Source organism: Camelus ferus, chromosome 1, assembly GCF_009834535.1.
Source record: "Camelus ferus isolate YT-003-E chromosome 1, BCGSAC_Cfer_1.0, whole genome shotgun sequence".
Taxonomy (NCBI): domain Eukaryota; kingdom Metazoa; phylum Chordata; class Mammalia; order Artiodactyla; family Camelidae; genus Camelus; species Camelus ferus.
In genome coordinates, this window is record NC_045696.1 from 62,158,167 (window position 1) to 62,176,316 (window position 18,150).

General features: G+C 35.9%; 1 protein-coding gene across 7 annotated transcripts in view; it reads right to left on the minus strand.

Annotated features, from left to right (window-relative positions):
* DLG1 (discs large MAGUK scaffold protein 1) overlaps positions 1-15,589 on the minus strand; it is a 228,975-nt gene extending 213,386 nt beyond the window's left edge. For 5 of the 7 annotated variants that reach the window (XM_032481590.1, XM_032481574.1, XM_032481563.1 and 2 more), the window contains exons 1-4: positions 15,130-15,588; positions 14,618-14,667; positions 13,809-13,940; positions 2,789-2,955 (exon numbers count right to left, since the gene is read on the minus strand). In XM_032481590.1, the coding sequence (XP_032337481.1) occupies positions 2,789-2,955; positions 13,809-13,940; positions 14,618-14,636 (318 nt within the window). In that variant the 5' untranslated portion in view covers positions 14,637-14,667; positions 15,130-15,588. Of the gene's footprint in view, positions 1-2,788; positions 2,956-13,808; positions 13,941-14,617; positions 14,668-15,003 lie in introns of all 7 variants that reach the window. The other 2 variants (XM_032481581.1, XM_032481553.1) reach the window with 2 other exon arrangements.
* Positions 15,590-18,150: the final 2,561 nt, after the last annotated feature.

Here is an 18,150-nt window from a genome sequence, read left to right on the forward strand (position 1 = left end):
ATTATTAAGCAAACATTTCCAAACATCTCACTAGGCATATGTTCAAAGTAGAGACGTATCAAAACCAAAAAAAGTTTCAAGAAAATGGAATACTAATTATTCCACTTTAAAAATAAATTGGTATTAATTTTCATTTTACTACATCAGAAGAAATAGAAGAAATACAGTCACAAAGCCACAAATTAAATGACAAATGAGAATCTGGCAAGAGTTAGATCAGTTACCAACTGTTAAAAAAAAAAAGACAAGAAATAAAGCGGACAGATGCTTTATAGGACAAAGATTTTTACTTTAAGAAAATAAAAGAGCCAAGTGTTGGTAGAAATTGATCAATCTCAAATATTTCTTGCAAAAATAACCCTCTTTAAACAAAGTCCTGCAAAAATGAACAAAAAGTAAAAGAGACAAGATCATGCTGCATGCAATTTTGTGAGAAAAAGATTACCTTACTTTTTAAATCCAAGAATACACAATGTGATGATAATCTAAATTTTGTACAAGACAAAATATTTTTATGATTTTCACTTCTTTTAAGTTATAGTTTAATAAAAACTTTTCTGCACTTGTTTTAATTTGGGTGGGTGCAGTCTATAAAACATATGAGGTGAATTAAATGATCCAATTCTCTTTTCAGTCGTAACACATGGGCCCCTAAAAGTCTAAAGTAGAAACTGAAATGAGAGATCAAGTTAAGGTCACTCAGACAAGTTTTCTGTCCAAATGATGGATAAATGAATGAGTTGAACAGGGGAATATACTTTCCTTCTTCCTCTCAAAAAAAAAAAAAAAACCAGAAATCAAACCTTCAAATATTTCTGGCTTTTTTTTTTAAAGTCTTATAACTGTCATCCACCAGTGTGTTTCAAAACTATTCACATTTTCAGACTAACATCTTCAGGGCAGTCTGTCCTCTCTGCAAAACCAGTACTTTCCTTTAATTGACCTAAGCTCACAGATTTTTCCCCCTTTATAAAAATCTAGGACTTGATAGACATAGGGATCCCTATATTCCCCTTACTAATAAGTCCATCTAAGAATGGGTACAGATTTCAAACATTACTACAGCATTCTCCATGTGCCAAGCCTTATGCAACATTTTGTAATCATACTCCCTTCTCCTCCATATTTCTAACTAATAAAATCTGATATTTGCAGTCTGAAAGGTCAGATACTACTATTCACTTTAAGCACATTTATCATGTCCATAATATACTTTTCAGGAGATACAGAAACTAGAAATGCAAAAAAGCATTCTAGGTACCAGTGCTTCATAATTTTATAAAAGTTGAAATATTTCCATTACAATTCTTAATGGAATTTAAAGCACTGTTGATCTTTCAGACTGAAATCTATAAGGAAGTCAACTTCCAACTTGCACAACTATTCACTTATTTAGCTTAATAAATATTTACTTTTACTGATTACATTAAGCCAGCCATTATTTGAACAATCTCATGTAAAAACAGACAAATATACTTCAAGAACACTATGCTTTATAATCATAGTTGAGTATCATAAATCAGACAATAGAAAATATAATTTAAGTTACTAAACAAGAAAGCCAATTCTCTTAAAATTTAACATGTTTCCTACATAATCAAATTTTTTAACCTAGGACCACAATAAATGTGAAATGGAAACTGTATTACTGATTAATATTTTAAAAATCTATTTGAAATGGACTAATGTAAGTGCGAATGACAAAAGGGGATGGAAACTGATATTAACTAAGAGAAAATGATGAAAAACTAATAAAACAGAAAAATAGGGCTACACAGGCAGTGTAACACTAGAATCTCTAACCAAAGAGAAATGTAAGTACATCCCATGGTTAACAGAGAACTGTGAAGTGGGTTTTAAGATGTCTGACATCCAAAGACAGACTTGCCTAAATTAGCTGAATAAGTGGGTCAAGTCATTAATTTTCTTCTGGATCTCAGTTTCCTTATCTTTAGGATGAAGGAAAGGAATCAGATGTTCTCTGATTCTTCCTGCTCTAAAATTCCATACTTCTGTGTTACTTAACACCAGAGAAAACTAAGAATCTGTCTACTTCATTACCAAAGGGCTGCCTGGTTGCTGTCTACCATTACTTTTCCCTGATTCAATTTTCCAGGCACTTCTCCAGTAGTAACTGGAAGGCACTGGAATCAAATTCAGTCTGACAACCACCTTCAAATGACTCATGTTCCTCAGACAGACTCCTCATTACAAACCATTTTGTATCTCTGTTATGTAGTATCTAACTCTACCAGCAAAGTAGATCACAACAAAAGAAAGAACATTACTAACCAGTTATGAAAACTCAAACAGACAGCTTTAACTATAAGCCGGAACCAATGCTGTCCTTTTATTATTATCTGATTTATTGATTAGGCTCTAGTGAGATTTAACAATGCAATCCTACAAGCCAATAAACAGAGAACTCTTGGGATAAATGTAGCAACTGCCCAGGACCAAAAAACTGTATTTCTGAGAAAAAATACCAGAGCAAAACCATCTTTTCAAAGTAGTTTCCATGTAATTATCACACAGATGGAACCTCACTGAGGTCTATCATGCAAAGTATTTTTTAATAGTCTAAATCAGACCTTAAACATTTACATTTTAAGACAGGACACCAGAAATTCTGAGGTTTTCCTTTCAAAAATATTTTTAATGTCACCCTTTTTATTCCATTATAAAAGATATTTCCAAAAAATATCCATTTTAATAAAATAAAAAAATTAGTAGCCCCAATTAATTGATCACTGAAAAGCAGCTTAAGAAAAAAATTTTTTTATCTTACCTCTACACTAGGGCTAAGGCTGCTTGGTAGTGTTTCTGAAGTCACAGTAGTACTTGGAAGGCTGGAAATTTCCCAAGTATTCACAGGTTGTATTGGTTCAGACTGCTTTGAACGATCTATACATTTTGGATTATCCAATAAGGTCACTTCATAAAATTCTTGAATATCTGGAGGTAAGGAAAGGAAAAGAAAAATTCAAAAGTATATTTTCTAATTAAACATTACTAAAACAACATAACTCAAGTGCAAAATTTTTACTCTAGCTTAGTAAAATAAATCCAATCTTAAAATGTACTTAAACAGTGAGTATTTTCTCATTTTATTATGCCACAGTCATTTCAGAACTTTCAGGGCACAGTGTAAAAGTCATAGGCTTTTTATACTTCAAAGTCAGTACTGAGTTCAACTCCCTATTCCTTCATCAATTAGCTACATACACAGGCAAATTACTTAACCTCTGATAACTTGCCTCTTATCACTGTGAATTGTTACAAGAATTCAGTGTAATACATACAAAGTACACAACAGCATACATTCAGCTCCTAACAGACAGTAGTTAATACTATTATTGTGAATTCTGTAGATGTAAGTCATTACTGATATTTTATATATTTGTACCATCAATATCCAGGCTGGGAATGTAAACCCCTCAAGTGGTTTTAACTGCCCTTATAAACAAAGTAAAACAACAAAAAAAGAATATTATGTTTAAATAAAATCAAAGAACTAGGAAGTATTTTTAGATACCCTCTAGTTTAAATATTTAGAAATAGTTTAAATATTTTATGTTATTTTAGAAACACTCAGTTAAAGGTAAGACAAAACTCTAAAAGAAACCATAAAGGTACTTATAGCAGCAAAGGATTATTTGGAAGATCAAGTTACTTTGCTATCAGTTGGAATTATATGAACTTAGCATATTAACACTTGTTATTCATGCTACTCAGAAGCTTTGAGTGGTAGTCTATATAATGTTTAAGTACATCACTATTAGTTTTTTATTCACCTCCTGGTATAATTTTGAGTCAATTTGTTAAAGGAGGGAAATTATTATTTAATAGCAAAGGTGGGTTATTACCCTGTATAGAATCATAAACAGTAACTAAATAACATTTATACAGAATAACTTTGTTTCTCAAAATGATGAAAAGATTAGTATCTCCTTTAAAAAACAATGTTCTTTAAAAAACAATGCTACAGAGACAAAGTAATTCCCTTTTTAGTTTTGACTGATAACCACTGGAATTGTACAACTTTCTAGGCAAAGGGCTAATAAAAACTAAGGTCTGACAGTGAGAATAATACCAACCTACTTCACAGGATGTTAATATTACTGGAGAAAACTATATGTGAAAACATTTTATAAACCATAAATCACTAATTAAAACTGTTCACATAATCATCACAAAAAATTAGAAACTAAAATTCAGAGTATTAGTTACAAAGCATTTTTACCAAACAAAAATTGTTTAACCTAAACCTAAATCAAGTCTTTGGAACCAACTTCTAGTTCAGAGGAAATACAGGGGACAGAGGAATAAGTTAAAGGACACCAGAAAAGCAAACAACAAAACAGATCCAGAGGGAGACATTCTACAACTGACCTGGTTTCTTTAGAAAGTCAATGTCATGAAAGGGAAAAATAAATTGTTTGAAAGTAAGGATTTTCCTGAATAAAGGAAGTAAAAGACATAGCAACTAACTTCAGTGTTAGAGCCTTAACTGGTATATGTGTTTGGGGGAGGGGGGGTGAACTATAAAAGACATTGTGACATTAATTAGGGAAATTTAAACACAGATCATTTTCCAGAATATATTAGGGGAAAAAATTTTAGTATAAGATATATACATGTGTGAGAGTATGTATATATTTATGTAGTAGAACAAATATTTCTATATATATGTAAGAGATGTATTTTATATACACAGGAGATAAATATTTGTACACCTATCTACTTACCTACCTGTCTATATACAGAGAGATCGATTTCCTACCCTCCTCCCACCAAAAAAACAAACACACAAAAAAATAGCTCCTAGTACAGTATCATGCCCTCCAAGAGTACTAATTGAGTGCTGAGCAACTGGTTACCAACCCCAAGATAAACGGCCCACATCACTACATAAAATTTTTATTGTATCTTCCATATTTTGTAAGTTAACTTTCAAACCTTAAATTTCTGTGACCTTTTTATTTTGTAACTGACTAGCAGAAATACTGATGTATTGCCATTTAATAACATCTCTTAACAAAAACTCTAGACCAATGCTGTCCAAAAGTCACTTTCTGTAATGATGAATGTTCTACAGCTGCACTGTCCAATATGTAGCCACTAGCTATATATGGCTATTGAGCATTTAAAATGTGATTAGTGTGACTGAGAAACTGAATTTCTAATTTTATTTAGGTTTAATTAATTTAAACAGCCACATGCAGCTAGTGGCCACAGTACAGAACAACAGAGATCTAAACTAATATAATGCAGAGTAACATTTTACTATCTAGCATGGTCACAGAAGAAAGTGTTCCCTACATGAGTTTTTCAAAAGTTCATTTGCAACTTGCTACTATCAATTAAAATGTCTCAATTTCAGGTCTTACATTCATTTATTAAACAGTCGTTCTTAATTTGCTGTTCTGAGCTCCTATGGACTAGAGAACCAAATATCCACATTTTATATCCCATGCACTTTACTCATTTAAGCTCCCCTAGACTCTCATTCATCTTATTTTTTTTATTGTGGCACAATATGTATAACATAAAATTTATCATTTTTAGGCGTGCAGTTCAGTGACATTAAGGACATTTACATTGTTATCCAACTATTGCCACTATCCAACTCCAGAACTTTTTCATCATCCCAAACTGAATTTCTGTGCCCATTAAACAATAACTCCCCATTCTGTCCTTACCCTAGTCCCTGGTAACAACTTTTCTTACTGTCTCTATGAATTTGACTATTCTAGGTGGTTCATGTAAGTGGAATCATACAATATTTATCCTTTTCTGTCTGGCTGATTCCACTTACCATCATGTTCAAGATTTATCCATCCATGTTATAGAATGTACCAGAATTTCATTCCTTTTAAAGGCTGAATAATATTACATTGTTTACATATACCACATTTTGTTTAGTAACCATTCATCTATTGATGAACATTTGGGTGGTTTTCACCTTTTGGATGATGTGAATAATGCTGCTATGAACACGGGTATATAAATACCTCTTTGAGTCCCTACTTTCAGTTCTTTTGGCTATTACCCAGAAGTGGAATTACTAGATGAAATGGTGACTTTAAGTTTCAATATTTTGAGAAACCATCATACTGCTTTCCATTGTGACTGCATCATTTTATATTCCTACCATCAGTGCACAGGGTTTAATTTCTCCATATCTTCATTAACCCTTGTTATTTACTGTTTTGTTGATACTAGCCATCCTAATGGGAGTTTACTCAACGTATTTTGTCTTAAGTGTGATATAGTTAATAATGTGGTTATTTATTCAAAGAAATACATAATAAAACACCAAAATGACTAAAGGTACATCCATGTATCAGAACAGAAAATATTAAAAAGACAGATAATACTCTGTAGTGTTTAAGGAATAGTGAATTAGTCAGTCCTGCACATAATGTCTAAAAAATTAATTGCTATAACATTCTAATGGTAATTTTAAAAATTATATCACAAGCCTTTTGAATTGCACATCCCCTTTTACTAAGTAATTCATTTCTAGGAACTTACCCAAAGGATATATTAAAAGATGTAGAACAACAAAGAGGCTGGGACATTATGTTGTACACCAGAGACTGACACACTGTAACTGAATATACTTAAATTAAAAAAAAAAAAGAGGCATATACAAGTGCAATGTTGTTTATAATTCAGAAAAATTATATACCTAAATGTTCCAGGAAATTATTAATGAAACTAGAACAAATCCATACAATGAAATAGTCATTTAAATGGTAAAAATCTATTGATATGTAAAGGCACATAATGATAAATTTTGTGGGATAAAAATAGTTAAAGGTAAAGCACAGAGAAGCCACACTGTATACACTTAAGCAAATTCAACCATAGCACCTCCTTCCACCTAAAAAGGGGTAATTCTACCTATCAGTCTATCCAGTAAGTGAGTATCAGCAAATAAAAAGTGAGACAGAAGACTTCCCTCAGGTAGTCTCCATTTTCACAGCATCTCTCCATGTATCACTGGGCTGAGTGTGATTCTAGAATTATATGCTTTTTGTACAAGAGGTCACTTAAATACAAGCCAACCACTTCACCTGTTGCTCAACTGAAGAAACAATTTCTTTCTACTAGAAGAAACAAACAATTGTATTGTAGTTAATAAGAGACAATGTTAAATTCCTAAAGGAATTTCGAGGATAATTTTAATCTGACATTTTTCACTTTACACACTGATTTTTAAGAATCAACTCCCACTGAGTTGTAGAAACAATTATACTGTGTTTTACTTGCGTAGGGAGTTTGTTTTGCAAAATGGAAGTGTATACACGCGCGCACATACACACACACAAGGATAATATCCTAAAAGGATATTCACATTATGGAAAAAGTAGGAGTTTATTTTTGGTGTGAGAATTTTCTCACTTACAATATTTTATATAAAGTACATTTATCTAATCTCAAATGTTTTACATGGAACATAATTCCATTTTGGAGGGTTAGAGAGAAGTCATCTAGAAACCTGAAAAACAATGAAATATAAACCCACCATTTTGGAGGGAAAAACTTTGTCAGTTAATTGACTAAAATAAACTAAAATATACAACAGTCAAATCTACTCAGGCACAGATATTCTGCCATCTTCTAAACCAAAGTACGCTGAAAAAGCCATTTTGATTCCTGAAGAGAAAAGTATATAAAATTTTAAAGTGTGTATTACAATTTGTTGTTTCACACACTAGGAAAAGAAAAAAAGTCAAGCTGGTGTCCAAAACAAATTATTCCAACACTTAAATACTGTATGACTAACAGTCATAGCGTATTCCTTAAAACAAGGTGTGTATCAAAACAAACCAAAGCTTCTCAAAGAAATGGTTGATTCTAAGGCTAGGGCAGGATGTGTACAAGATGAACCTGAAATACCTTGTTTTGACAAAAAGTAAGAAAGTGCTTAAAAAAAAAAAAAAAAGATAAGGGCATGTCATAAGGACCAAGAACAAGTTTGAGAAGGCTTCCACTAGGTAAATCTGAGACAATATAAACACCAAAGTCATTAAGGATGGTAATAAATTATCAACCACTGAAGAAATATGATAGCTAGCTAGGCAGATAGACAGACAGACAGGTGGGAAAGGAGGGGTCTTAATTACAATAAAATACCAAGTGTTAGTTGGAGACTACAGAGAAGTGCTGCTGTTTAAAAAACTGTCATTTTTCAACTGCTATTTCCAACATAGTAAAAACTGGTTCAGGCAAGCATCATCAATGTATGCTAAGTCTAGAAGGAAATTTTGCTAAAGAGCAGGGTATGTACAAGGTGTTAAACTGTCTCCCTCACATGTTGCTTATAAGATACAAAGGGAAAAAAGGTAACTTTAGAGTGGAGAAACAACACCTTAATTGGGTGATCAAAATTAACATTACCAATGAAGGGCAGAAGACATTATGTAACTCTAGATGTACAGAACCATATAAAATACATAACCTGAGTCTAATCACAAGCAAAATGAGAAACAGTATATAAAAAATAAGAGCAGAGGGGAACTGTATTCTTCAAAAATATCAGTATCATAAAAGACAAAGGATGAAAATGTGCCCAAATTAAAGGAGACTAAAGAGACATGACAAATAAATGCAATAGCTGAATAGTGTACTGGAAAAATAATTTGAAAAGGCAAAATTTAGTGGGAAAAAATCTGTCCCTACAAAGATGAAATAGCTTAGACTAGAAGAAATATTTACAGATGCTTTTACAGCTCTGTGATAAGGTTCTAAAGACAATTGAACTAGATTCAACATAATCAAAGCACCACTTCAGAATAGTAGTAAGCAAAACTACTAACAAACAAATAACAATCCAATTCAATCAAAGCCACCAACTAAATAGTTAAAATTCCTTCCAATTCCAAAAAGTTTTAGCCAATAGTCTGATCCACATCCTGTTGTAAATGTTTTCCTCTCAAATCTAGCCTGCAAGTTACACGCACACGCACATATGCATAAAGTTAGCAATAGACTAAAGTATAACATCACTGGGACCAAAAATAAACAAAAAAAAATCTAAGAAATTTTGACATTTAACCATCATAGGTGGAAGTTTGTAAACTTTGATTACTAAGTAAATACGCTTTTCAAAATGTGTAAATTCTACCATAAACATCATTCTATCATTATAAACATTCTCCAAGTAAACACTATTTTTAAAGTAGTGCTTTAAAAACACTGACCCTACAGATCGACATCTACGTTAAACATGCTTGTTGTTAGTGTTCCTTATTGTGTTAAAATATTCAACTTACCATAGCGAACATTCTAATGGTTGAATGTGAGGAGAGGCTCTGGATTCAGATTAGTTGAATCCTATTTCTGGCTCCATAATTTACTATTTGAGGGTCCTTGGGCAAGATACATAACCTCTCATTGCCTCTGTTTTCTAATTTATAAAATGGTATAATCACCTCATAGGTGAATATACACCTCATAGGATTATGATGACCAAATAAGATACTTTTATTAGCACAAAGAAAGAGTTCAATAAATGTTAGCCATCATTACTTTTTACATAGTTAAAAAAGCCATACTTTCACAACCATTAGGATGGCTACTATCAAAAACTGAAAATAGCAAGTGCTGACAAGGATGTGGAGAAATTGGAACCCTTGTGCACTGTTGTTAGGATTATAAAATGGTGCAACCACTATGGAAAACATTATGGTAGTTCCTCAAAAAATTAAAAATATAACTACCACATGATCCCACATTCCTACTCAGGGTATATATCCAAAAGAACTGAAAGCAGGTTCTCAAAGAGATAGTTGCACACTCACATTCATAGCAACACAGCTCACAATAGCCAAGAGGTAGAACAACCCAAATGTCTATCAATGGATGAATGGATAAACAAAAATTTGACACATATATACATCTACATATGTGCACACACACACACATATACACACAAGAGAATATTATTCAGCCTTAATAAGGAAGGAAATCCTATCACATGATACCACATGAATGAACCTTAAGGACATTATGCTAAGTAAAATAAGACAATCACAAAAAGACAATACTTTATATGAGTTCTCTTATATAAGGTATTTACAGTAGTCAAAATGAGAGACAGAAAGTAGAATGGTGGCTACTAAGAGCTGGAGGGAGGAGGAAAAGGGGAGCTGTTGTTTAATAGATATTGAGCTTCAGTTTTGCAAGATGAAAAAGTTCCAAATTGTTTCACAACAATATGAATATACTTAACACTACTGACCTTAAGAAAACATTTTTAATGTTTAAAAATGGTTAAGATGATAGATTTTATGTTTTTTACAATTAAAAAGAGTCGCACTTTTAAAACCCAGTATTTCCAAACTTAAATGTCCTTTACCATGTTTATAAGGGAAATTATCATTTAACAAAGTAGCAACAAATGAATCAGAAGCCAAAAAAACCTCAGAAATTGACAGTGTTATTATATAACCCATCTTCATTCTGAAATACCTGCAGAACTATGATAAAACAGTGCATTAAAATAAGCTTGCTATTTATCACGGACAAAATACACAAATCATGTGACTCAACTCACTAAAGTCTCTAAGGCCAACCTGATACTGAGTCCAGCGTTTCTTCCTGTGCAGAAGGAAAGTAGATGAGTTCTCTGATCCCATAAATAAACCCAGGAGGTCTAGACTGATACGAAATCTTTGAGGACTACCAAGGAAGGCCCTGTCAGACTGCAGACAAACCTAAGAATCAGAAATGACCTTAAACCACTAAGACCTGAACACCAGAGCTTTGACTGTTATCAAACCATATCCAATCTACTTTACTCATAAAATTTTCAAATATAAGTATAGAAAATGAGAATACAAAGTCAAATATAAGAACTTTTCAATTCAGGGATTAAAATTAGGAAGACTTTATCTCCCATTTACACAAAAATAATCACCAATTTGGGAATAAATTTTAAACAAATATATAGCTCATGGACCCTTTTAAAGCTACAATTTAAATATTCAGCTCTAAATAAACAACTTAGCTGAAACTCAAAAGTTAGTAAAAAATTCATTGCTTTCAACAATTTTTCAATCTTCAAGCCATCCTTCAAGGATACCACCAAGCATCAGAGCTAGAACAATGATTGTCTTATTTCACTGAGGATACTGACATTCAGAATATCAATTATAAAATGCACCATTATTTCTCATGCCACTAAGAATGTAACACCAATGCCAATATACATGTTATAAAATGAATCCCAAATTCAGAGGTATTAAAATATTTAAATATTAGTATCTTAAAACAGATGTAATGCAGTATGTGCATGCTTGTTCCTTCCTCTGAATATCCTCAAGGTACCAGGAACCTTATCTTAGTAATATAGCAACTACAAAGGGAGGGAGAAAAAAAATCATCTCTATAACACCAAAAGTTCTAGGGCCTTACACAGTTTTTTTAAACGCAGGAAAACAGTCGATACAAACTACCAATTCAAGGAATCAATCAATAAATAATTGATGCAGACTGCAAATCCAAAGAAGTAATTAGATAATTCACTATAGCCTAAGGAAATGATTTTCAAACTCTGCAAGTCAAGAACCTAAGCACCACATGCCTTTCAAACAATCAGATGGCCAAGACCCATGTTTCCTTTAATCCAATGGTCCACAGACATCAGCTCAGAGGATAAAATGTTACCTACTAAAGGAAAAAACGGTTAACCCAGAATTTTTCAGTACATACTATGAACAATGGACTATAGTTTAGCTTAGGCTAATTTACGAGCTTAAGTACATTACCACGCTGTTTCAAAACAATGCAAAGCAAAAAAATCTTACTGACCTAAAGATTTTCAAAGAAAAGCAATAAAGGTTAATAAATTAACCCAATTTCAGCACACACAAAAAATGCATTTATTATTTAGTAGTGTCAACAATTAATTCAATTATAGTATGAAAACACACAAAAAAAACTCTACTAAATTTACCCGTTTCAAAATTTCTAAAATCTATTACTTTTCTTACACCAAAATCTGACACCACCAATCTATAAAACTTTAAATCTAAATATCAAAGTAAATTCACAATCAATAAAATTATACAGAACAAAGAAGATTCACAAATATAACTCAGAATTAGAAAACTCTATCAGAATTTAATTATGAATAAGAATAAACACATTCAAAACAGGCAAGACAGACTACATTACAAAAAAAAATCCTCCCAAACTCAGCAAAACTACCTCCAATCTATGAAGAAATCTAAGTGTAGATTCTGTGTGGTTACTTCACTAATTTAATTTTCTTACGTCACAGATTCCACACAGAGGAGTCCATCTATTTAAGTCTATGTCTATATGTAAAAGATGTACAAGTCACACTATTTTTTTCCTAAACAGTAACCCTTCTAAATAAAACATTTCTAGCTTTAATGTTGATTTAGAAAACTAAATAATTAAAAATGATTTTTCCTTTCATTCTTGTTTTTTCAGAGGAATCCAATTTGATCATCCATTTGGACCTTAAACCTCGAGCTTAAAAATTCAGGTTTAAAAAACGTCCAAAAGTTTAAACAAAAAATTACCACAAAATGTTGGTAATTTCTGAAGATGGGTGACATATATAGCAGTTCATTATACTGTTCTCTCTATTGTATATGTTTCTAAAAGTCTATAATAATACTAAATTTTTAAAAATTATTCAGGTGTATTGAGTGATCTTCTTTAAGGTTTTCTTTAATTCTAAAACTAATTTAGTAGAGTACCAATTTACCAGTAAGTTATTTGACATGATACACTAACTTGAATGTAGTCCTCAAATCACATCAAAAGTTACTCTATCAACAGAAATAAGGCTGTAACTACTAGGAAGTGACTAAGGAAAAAACTGTAATGCAATGAAGTGTATGTCCCATTTTAATATGTTATACAGTCAATGACTAATAAAAATACATTTCATTCTTAGAATTGAAAGGGACAAATTTTCCAGTTCATTAGTTTGTACACTTTTCAAGGTACGTAGGGGAGACGGCCAGAGACAGATTACCCTTTTTTATATACTGGGGATTGTGTACAAATTTTAAGATTTTGCTTAAAAAAGGATCTTGCTACTTTTTAGAAAAATGCTTAAAAACCACTGTTCCATTGCACCCACATGCTACAGCTAATAAAGTGACTTAGAAAAGATTAAATTACTTGTACTATATCATTTAATCAATGGCACTATTAGGAACAGAATTCAGCACTCTTCAATTTTTGTCAAGTTCTCCTTTAAAACAACGCACCATCTCAAATTTAAGTTACAGTTAAGAATAAAATTCTGTATCAATATTTTTCTCTGTAAAATAAGATTTGACAAGATCATCTCTAAGATCATTTTCCAGGTCTAAAATTCTGACTCCACAAATGCCAAGTTCAAACAGAGATCTATATTAAGGGAATGAATCCATAGCAGAACTCTTCAAACATTTTTAGGGACTCTAGAGAAATACAAGTCAAATACAGAAACAAGCTAACAGTTATTCAGTCATTACTTTTTGGGTCCTAAAACATTTTTGTAACTTCATCTTTTAATGCTAGGATGGGAAACTCTTATCAAAGACCACGGAAATAATCATACTGAAAGTTTTTTGGTTTTTTTTTTTTTGTTATTTGATACTTTTGGAAAGGAAACTGGCCTAAGTATCAAAATACACAACTCCCTGGATGTTCAAGTTACTGAATGCCTCACAGAGTACCAAGTATAACACTCTCTTAAGTTTAAAATAAATGAATTCAGAGAAGCATAAGGCCTAACTGACACACAATGGTCACAAAGTTTTAATTCCCACCTATTAAAGCCTGAAAGAGGTTGCTCTGAAATATGTTAATGACTCGTTCTATGGAACTTCTGAGCTGTCTGTCTTCAGTTTGGCTTAGTTTTGAACGATAATCTTCCAAAAGGTGCAATGCTCTCTGGGTATCTGAAGAAGAAAAAAAAAAAAGTCTGATTAAAATTACATATATACAAGAAAGTACTACACACTAGCTATGCAGCAAATGATTCTGCAAGATATCTAAACAGCTCCCAAATCCTCCGTATCAATCCATGCTACTCTGTTCATATACACATATATATTCCCTAGAATGATCCAAAAAATTGTAAACACATCACAGTAGATAAAGGTGAACAGTTCGTAATAAGCATGTACTAGTAGTCTACTACAAAAAAGATCATTTTATCAAAGTATTAGTAACAGTTCCAGCTGATACTGATATACAAAAGCAGATTATCTACAACCTGTCATTATAATCCAAATATTAAGTGTTCCAAAACGACTAATTCTTAGCCAGTATCCCACATTCACTTACAAAATAGTATTTAGTAAGAATGATAAAGTGAAATACTGAAACACCAATACAGAATTTTTAAAAAGACATTTCAGAGGAAAAAAGTTAACTGCCTCTCCAGTCACCAGAGAGACGTCAAGAAAAAAAGTTTGACAAACATTTAGGTGTTTCCATCTTTTGAAATGATGGAAGGCTGATTCCCTAAGTACTAAGGCTAGGGCTGTGCTATCTCATCAGTTACACAAACATCTTTAGAACAAAACACACAGAAAAACAAATGACACAAAAGAATTCCTACATAAATTCTCACCTTGCTTCCGGACCGGCATTTTTCTTCAGAATCAGGAAGAGGGCACACACCTTTACGAACATAAAACAGAAAGGAAACAGAACTCAAGAAAATAATAGAATGGTGGTTAAACTAGTCATTCCCCTAACTCTCAAATCGAAAAACCCCCAGCCCTATTTGAAAAGCCCACCTGGCAAAGTTTTCCTAAGTAAAAGGAAGAGCCTCAAAACCCAGCAGTGTCAATCAATCTAGAAAGCTTTTACCTAGGGGGAGGTACGCCTGCAAATTAAGAGCAGACAGAAGAAAGATTCCAAATTCTCCTCGAAAGCCGCCCCCTCTCCAAAAGGGCACTAAATGTCTAGACGTGGGGCCACCCCTCCCCCGGCGTAAGTATCCATACTCCCCACCTGCTACGGGGGGGATGAAAAGGCGCTCCGATCCTTGGCCCCTAAGTCAGCAGCGGCTGTAGAGCGCTAGAAGGGACCAAGTGGACTTATCACCCCGCCCTGCCTGGGCCCCCTCCTCTCGCTTGCCTGTCTCCTTGCTCGCTTCCTCCGAGCTACTCCAGCGGGGGCCGGACGGGGCAGCGGCCGCTCTCCGCGACGCCCTCGCGCCCCACATGCACACCTCCGCGGGCCCCCACACCTGCGGCGCCGCCACAAAGTTCCTGCGAGTGGTGTGCGCTCGGAGCTGGGGTGCGCCCCGGACCGTCTCCGGGCGGCTCCCCCTCCCTACCCAGCTCCACGTCCCCCCGCCCTGGCCGGGGCTCGAGGAGCTGAGCTGAGGGGGGTGAGGGAACGGGGGAGGAGCGCCCCTCGGCTGCCGCACCCCCGCTGCCGCTGCCTCTTCCTCGTCCTCGGCCACCGCCGCCTCCTCACTCGCCGAAGCCCGCAAGCCCGCTAGCCCCCTCTCCTAGCCTAGCCGCCCCACCCCCAGAACCTCGCCTCCTTCCGCGCCCCCAACCGCTCTCCCTCTAAACTTTCCGCCAAGATGGCGGCCCTGGAGCTGGACTGCCGCGCCCCCACGTGACCGCTTTCCCGGCGCTCTCAGCCAATGGGAAGTGAGGAGGCGGCTCGCTCCGAGCCCCGGGCTCTCAGCGCTGCTACCTTTGGGTTGGAAGGAGGAGGAGGACCAGGAGGGGGGTTGGGGAACGCGAAGAGGAAACCAGGGAGCACCCAAGTGAACCTCCTCGCTTAAATGGGCGGCTACCGAAGTGGCTCTGAGGACAAAGGACTTGACACTCAGACTCTACAGGTGGTCCGAGGGGCCCTGGAAGAGCCCGCTTTTACCTTGCCCTAGCCCACCGGTGTGTCCCCCGGTTCTGAGCGAGTAGCGCGCCAGGCCTGGTAGGGTCAGGGTGTCGAGAGACGTGACCTCACCTACACCAGATCCAGGACACTCATCCCAACACACCCTTTAACCCCACTAAACACGTGCTGTTTTCAACTCCACGGCATAAGTGTGCCCCCGGGGCTGGATCCCCAATCTGGAAAAGCGTTCTCAGGGAGGAGTCGACTGTGCCACCCACGATAAGGGGCGGGAAAGGGCGGAGCCTGGAGGGGGGAAGAGGGAGGAGTGTGGGCCTGGGGGTAGGGGGAGTGCCGTCTCTGCACTCTTACACTTTGTACTAATTTTTTTAAACTGACTGTTAGCCCCTCAGTAAAAGTTTGGAGGGGGGCTGGGATTGAATTAAAGAAGGGTAGGTAAAATAGGAAGAATTGGTTAATTTGATAAAAGTTTGAGGGTTTTACTAGAGGATTTTTAGGTCTAAGTGATTAATTCCAAGTGTGAATGCATTTGAGGACGGGAAGAGAAAAATCTGTTCCTTCTTTCAGTCACTCATACATTCCTCCTTGCCTGCAACCCCCGTCCAGTCATCAGCCTCAAGTATTACCCAAGCCCTAGCGGCCTCTTTAAGAACTCACCTGTAGCTTCCACCACCCAAACTCAAGCCGAGCCGTAACTCAGCTGGCAAGGCTAGTTTTAAGTTTTGATTGCACCTGGGAGCGGACTACTGGCCGGCCAGGACCCTGCTCCAGGACTGAGCCGCCCAGGTTGACGAAAGAGAATCGGGAAAAGCTCTCCAAGTAACTGCCCAGGTTCAATTCTCTTCTGTGTAACAGGGACCTCCCTGTTCTGAGCTTCAGAGAAAATTTGCCTAAGGTCACCCAGAGTTAGTAATAAAACTGGAAACACAGAGATCGTGTCTTTCAAAACCAGAAGTCTCTTCCTAGTAAACCAGCCTTTCACCAAGACAGTTTCCTTGAGCTAATAAAGGGACGTCCTGGGAACCTTGTACTGTAACTGTAACAGTTGCTGAGAGGTGTGCTGACCACTGGGTTTCACTTTTGCATTGCACCTTGGAATCCTGACTTGTGAGAACCCAGAGACTTTACAGAGTTCGTCTAGACCCACTCGCAGTTTAAGGTAAAGCGAGGTCCAGGAGAAGCAACTTGTCCAAGGATATAAAGGCTAATCAGTGACAGTAACCCAGAATTAGGTTTCCTGGCTTCAGTCCAGGGCTCCTTCCACTGTGATTTTGGACAACTTGACAGTAGCATGTTGGTATATTAGCAGCATATCTCTTTATGCTCTCCTGCATCATGGGAGCATTAGCAACAGTTAAGCGACATTTCAGAGAATTGGGATGGAAAAGTAGAAGAAAGCTCTTAAAGGTGAGGAGCTTAAATAGAGAGATGTTTTAAAATAGTGAAATGAGGGGTGGTGGATAACAGTGAAAATGGCTGATGACATAGCATGCTATTAGTATCAAGACTTCATTGATGAACTGTGAATGAAATGGTTCTGCTTAAGGGACCATTCTGAGAATAGAATCTTCAGAATTTAGGAGAAGGAGGGAGAGATTTCACCTGCCCCCTACTATCATTCATTGCTCATGTATGTTCACTTGCCAGGGAATGGGATAGAAATAAAGATCCAAGACCTGCTCTCAAGAACCTGCAGTAACAAATGGATAAAGTCCAGTGCAGCTTTTCCCAGGGGCCACTGAAAGTCAAAAACAAACTTGTATGAATTCTCAATGTCATCCTAGTCCTTCCCTAAAAACAAAGAGAAGGGGGAGGAGGAAAGGGAGACAAGAGGACATGAAGCCCTTCCTTCTTATCATTTTCTAGCCCTATGTGGTCATCAGTGCACAGATAGGAGTGAAGCTAGCATTTGTTTTAAACTTGGGGGCCAGGACAAGTCCAGGCCCAGGATGAGGGGCCTTTACTCTTCGTTCCTCTCTTCTATCCATCTGTATTAGTTACCTATAGCTGCATAACAATTTCCTCAAAGCTTAGTAGCTTAAAACTCAGTAGCTTAGTAATTAAAACAGCAATAAGCATTATCTCACAGTTTCTGTGAGTCAGAAATTCAGAAGAACCTTAGCTGGATGGTTCTGCCTTGGGGAGATTGCACTCAAGATGTCTACAAGGGCTGCGGTCATCTGAAGGCTTAACTAGGATTAAAGGAGGCTCTTTCAACATGGCTCCCTCCTATGGCTAGTAAGTCGATTCTGACTGTTGGCAGGAGACCTCAATTTCTCACCAAGA